The sequence below is a fragment of the Papaver somniferum genome, chromosome 7 (assembly GCF_003573695.1).
Source record: "Papaver somniferum cultivar HN1 chromosome 7, ASM357369v1, whole genome shotgun sequence".
Lineage (NCBI taxonomy): Eukaryota > Viridiplantae > Streptophyta > Magnoliopsida > Ranunculales > Papaveraceae > Papaver > Papaver somniferum.
The window spans coordinates 146054544-146060291 of NC_039364.1; the positions used below are offsets into that span (position 1 = coordinate 146054544).

Here is a 5748-nt window from a genome sequence, read left to right on the forward strand (position 1 = left end):
AACCGCTTCATTAATTTTATATAATTTTTTTATCTCGATTATGTCATGTGATTCTGTTAATACTTATCGTAAAATGGGCGTCAAACGGTTATTTACTCTGGTAATCTAATAATCTTCTTTTAATTTTCTTCTTTCTACATAAACCAAAAAATATTTTCTCATATCACCAAACTTAGAATAAAAAAGAGGTCTAAATAAAGAAATAATGAACGCGCGATTGGGGATATAAAAACCAATTGGGGGATATAAGTTAATTCCTCCAACCAGTAGTGTTTGTTAAGGGGTGATTTTTGGGTATGAAAATACTAAAATACCCTTCCCTCAAAATAAAAATCTAAAAACTTAAAATCAAAAAACAAAAAACAAAATCATATCCCCATTTCCATCTTCACTTCTTATTAATCTCTTTTAGGGTTAGGGATTTAAAACCCAAATATTTCCCATTTCCTTTCAAATTCTAAATTTTCCCCACTCCCTCTCAAATTCTCTTCTCCTTCTCTTCCGGCTTCTCACTTTGAAAACGATTATTTATTTTTTACATTGGGAAGTGATGAAAACCATGCCGGTCGTGATGAAGACCACGCCGGAATTGATGAATACCATGCCGGAAGTGATGAAGACCATGCCGGTAGTGATGATGACATGTCGGTAGTGATGAAAACCATGCCGGTAGTGATGAAGCCCATGACGGAAATAATTTTTTTACATCGCCGGAAGTGATGAAGACCATGCCGGAATTGATGAAAACCATGCCGGTAAACGGTGCCGGCATGCTTGGTAACTAACATTCAATGTCGTAACTAAATGTCGGCATGCTCGATAGAAATCTATCAACGCCGGTAGTCAAGTGAAAAAAATTTCAATTTCTCTGGATACTTTACATCGTGTGCCAGCATAGAAATTTAAGCAACATACTATGCCGGTAAACGGTGCCGGCATGCTCGAGAATTAACTAACTGTGCCGAAAGTGATGAATACAATGCCTACATGGACGTGGTATGAATACCATGCCGGTATGGCTGTTTCCGGCATGGTATTCATACCACGTCCATGCCGGCACCGAGCTTTTTCAGTTGCAAAAATGATGGATTCAAAGGAAAAGAAATCAAACTTTCAACCTCTTAGAAACAATTCTCTCTTCACAATCATCCTCCATTTTCACCAAAATAATTTCCCTCTCAAATTTTCTTTCCCTCCTTCTACTCTCACCTCACTCAACCAAACACAAATAATAATACACACTAACCATTTATCAAATAATCTTAAGATTTTACTAATTATTATTAATCCCTAATCCTGATTAGTGAGAGGTAGATTAGGAATTACTTAAAATGCTTAGATAAGGGGTGACCCTGATTTGATATTTGGATCCCGTTTTTGTCCTTTTCCTATATCCCCAACCGCGCGTTCGAAATAATTATAGGAAATTTCATGCATGGTGCACGATAAGCATAAGGTGACGTCTTTTCACAAATAATTGAAGGGTGTGTGTTTCATTTGGGCACAAATTCTCTTTTCCTTGACCATGATAATAAAATTAAGCAATGATTATTATTGAATTATATTTTTTGTTGAACGTATGTGAACCCTCGTATTACCGAAAGATGTATCCGATCATAAAGAGTAAAATCTTGAAATCTTTAAGGGTGACGGTAGGAAAAGGTGGAAGATCTGTTCTGAGAGTCTTTCTCCCGTAGATGCAAGCTTTGTGCCTTTCTTTTCTTCCTTATTACGTGTTTTACCAGGTGCCAAATTCCACAATTACAGTGTTTACATTTAAACCGGAATTGTACATATACAACCCGTACATGAATTCCATATATATCGAACCCATGGATATACGTGAATTATTTATGTCCTAAGTAGAGATAAATAAAAAAAAATTATAAATATAACGTACAAATATTATGGATACGTTTTTATATTTTAAAATTCATCTCCAACTAAATTTGGTTATCCATACGACTCTTTCTTATAGGACGATTTAGAAAAAGAAAAAGAAAATTATAAATACGAATCAAGATGGATTTGTGTGATACCTAACTGAGGTCAAGTCTGGGGCAACCCATATGTCCACAAGTATAATTTGTTTCTTAAATGGGAATGGTGCACTTGATTAAATTTTTTTCCTTGGCACTATTTTCGACCCTCCTGGTTCTTTCGTGGTAAATGCAGGGTCGGATCCAAGGATTGATTAACCTTGGATCTGCTCCCCAAAATATTTTAAAATTCATATTTGACCCTTAATTTTCTTAGATTTTTATGTTCAATATTTTAGTTTTTGGAATTTAGTCCCCATTTTTTAATTTATTTTAGAGTTTTGTCTGCCAAATTTATAGTTTCCTTTATCCCGTTAAGCTTAAGAGGTGGCTCTGCCATTGGGTAAATGGTAAAAAATACTATAGGGTATGGGTTTAGTTAAGAGCCCCAGGTTAAATTTTAACGATACAACTACAGATTTACTGTTAGGGATACTTTTAGTATTTAAACTCACACTTCAGAAATACCATCTACTAAAAGTGAACTTAAACGAAACATAATAAATGCGAAGATTTATCTTTGATGGGTACATCAGCCAAGCATTTCGCCCTGCCTTTAAGGTGGCAATCAGAAAACAAAATTGATTTCGAAGGAAAATTCAACCATTACATTATTACATTATGAACTTTTCATTTTTTTCTAATCATGAATTTTTATTACTGAAGATTGCATTTGCATCATTACAGAAGGCCCAGAAATTTTCAAGGCAAGAAAATCAAAAATAAAACAACAAACTGAAAATCCTAGTATGCTCATCCCACTAACTTTTCCAAGACATTCCAAGGAAATTCAGTAACTAATACAAATTTGTTTTAGAATCTAAAATATGCATCATCCTCATTCTCTAGCATACCTAAAAACTGAGGTTTTACTTCAAAGTAATATACTTTCCCTTTACTGAGAAGAACACCTCTCTTGGCCAATGTATCAGCAGAGAAATTAATTTCCCTGTATGAGTGTCTGAATGTGATTGTAGGTATAGATCTTCTAATTTTAATCCATCTATTCTATACTATCCAAGGTACTTTATCATTTAGGAAGGCCAATATCACAGAATCCAAGCTAAAACATACATCCTTTAATCTTTTTGATACTACCCATTCACCTGCAATGATTAATGCCATCATCTCTGCCAAGTAATTAGTGGAAATCCCTAGACCACCTGAAGCTGCACCAATGTGATCTCCATGATGGTTCTTGGCAATAAAACATATTCCTGCTAAGCCTGAATTACCCTTAGAAGCACCATCACAACAAATAAGGGTCTGGTTCTGAGTAGGAAAAGTAAAGAAAACTTGCTTCACTATGACAGTATGCACTTTTATCCCTGAGATTCCAAAATGTAACATTATATGCAGGTCAAACATATTACCCCACATCTTACCTCTCATTCTGACACTGCCTTCTTTTGCACATCTATGTATTCTCACCTTCATTTTATCCACAAATGGATTTGCTTCATCATAAATCACAGAATTCCTTACAAACCACAATTCCACCACAACATTGAATGCACATATGAACCATATCTCCTTAATAGTTGTACTTTTCCTTTTTGCAAAATTCAGAATTTCATCAAAACTCTGAGGAAGAGAAGAATGGAAGATCCCACACATCCAATGCCATACATTTTCACTAAAATCACATTGCCACATAATATGTTCCACTGTGTCTTGAGCTTTACCACATACATAGCACTTAGAGACAGTTTAAAAGCCTTTTTTTCTTACTGATTCCTCAGTTGCACATGCACCTCTTAGAATCTTCCATAAATTTGTAGATGTGTAAGGATGAATATAGGGTTGCCATACCTGATCATCCCAAGTTTTAACAGTATACTTCTTCCTGATCATTTGAGAAGCATTTGACACAGTAAAATTTCCTGTTTTATCCTTGGACCAACTTTTTCTATCTTATCCACCCACTAAGACAGGCAGTTCACTAGCATCAAAATATTTTAGTAATTCTTCAGGAACACACCATTCACCATTATGAATTAAATCCTTTACTCTCATTGTGCCATTTTGGATAACATATTGGTCCATAGAATGCCTTTCAATCAAAGCATAGTCTTTTATCCATTTATCTCTCCATACTGATATATTTTCACCATCACCCACCATCCATCTACTTCCTTCTTGTACCTCAGAAATAACCCATTTAAGTCCAGGCCAAATTGAAGACTGTTTATGATATTTAATCCAATCCCCATTCTTGTCTTTGTACTTAGATCTCATAAACAAAGTCCGTTCTACATCTTCATTCTCAATTTTCCAGAGTAGTTTCATTAGGAGAGCTTTATTTATAACTTCAAGTTTTCTCAATCACAATCCTCTTTCTTCCACTGGAGAATTAACCTCATCCCACTTGACAGTCACTAATTTATTGACTGAAGGATCCCCTGACCATAAGAAGTTCCTGATAATTCTTTCACAAACTTGAATCACACTCTTAGGCCATTTGTACACTGACATGTTGTAAATGGGCATACTACATAAAACAAATTTGACCAAAGTTAGCCTTGCTGCAAAAGCTAACAGCTTACCCATCCATCAAGCTAACATCTTGTGCATCATTTCCACAATCCCCCATACTTGGTGAGATTTAGCTCTCCCTTGATTAAGAATAACCCCCAAGTACTTGTCTGTAAAGTGAGATAGCTCCATCTGCATTTGCTCTGCTATATTTTTTTGTCTTGCAGTTGATACACCCCCCACAAAGCATTTGTTGTTAGCCTTATTAACTACTTGACCTGAAGATATCTGGTACTTATATAAAAGTTCAATCAAATTTTCTAAAGTTCTCTTGTGGCCACTGCAGAAGATAAATATGTCATCTGCAAACATCAGATGAATTGGTTGGCATCCACCTCTATTCACCATTGTCTGAATTTTACCCATTTGAACTAGCTTTGAGATATTTCTGCTTAAAACTTCTTCTGCTAGAACAAACATGATTGGTGACAAAGGGTCACCTTGTATCAGTCCCCTCCCTACTCCAAAAAACCCACATGGCCCAGCATTTACAAGGACAGAAATTCTTGCAGATTCAAAGATCTTCTTAAGCCATTGAATTCCAACAGAAAATCCAAATCTTCTCAAAACTTCAAACAAAAACTTCCAGCTTAATGAGTCATATGCTTGTGTGATATCCATCTTAAGCCCCACATTTCCACCCCTTCTTTTAATGTTCAGTTCAAGCTCAGATGCTAGTACAATTTTTTCATGCATATTCATGCCCTTAATAAATGCACCTTGTTGAACTGATATCATTCTACCAATCATAATACTAATCCTGGTAGTGATGATTCTGGTGATGACTTTAAAATTAAAGTTAGCTATCCCAATAGGTCTGAAATTATCTGCTTTCTTGGCTCCTTGAACTTTTGGTAGAAGAAATACGAGGTTTGAGTTAAATCCTTTGGGGATAAATTTGTTCTCTCAGCAATATTGTATGGCCTCTACTAGTTCATCCCCCACCACTGACCATGCAAACCTATAGAAACTGCCAGGAAAGCCATCTGGTCCAGGAGCACTGTTTGCATCCATTCCAAAGATTGCATCTTTGATTTCCTCAGGCATCCAATAAATTATTGTCCTCCACGGTTAGAATCCTTGGAATTGCATAAAAAATATCATCTACAAATTCAACAATCTTTGCTTCAAACTTTTTCTTATAATATGATACAAGAGTATCAGCAATTTGGTG

At 35.5% G+C, this 5748-nt stretch overlaps 1 protein-coding gene across 1 annotated transcript; it reads right to left on the bottom strand.

Annotated features, from left to right (window-relative positions):
* Positions 1 to 4364: 4364 nt before the first annotated feature.
* LOC113295339 lies at positions 4365 to 5324 on the bottom strand. Its single transcript, XM_026543681.1, has 2 exons — positions 4603 to 5324; positions 4365 to 4530 (listed from the first exon to the last, which is right to left on the bottom strand). Exons 1-2 carry the CDS (start codon positions 5322 to 5324, stop codon positions 4365 to 4367), a joined length of 888 nt encoding a protein of 295 aa, XP_026399466.1.
* Positions 5325 to 5748: the final 424 nt, after the last annotated feature.

Coding starts and splice junctions, on each gene's coding strand:
- LOC113295339 (XM_026543681.1), bottom strand. CDS start 5,324: ATGATTGGTAGAATGATATCAGTTCAACAAGGTGCATTTATTAAGGGC. Junction 4,531..4,602: donor GTGGAAATGATGCACAAGAT/GTTAGCTTGATG, acceptor TGTTTTATGTAG/TATGCCCATTTACAACATGT.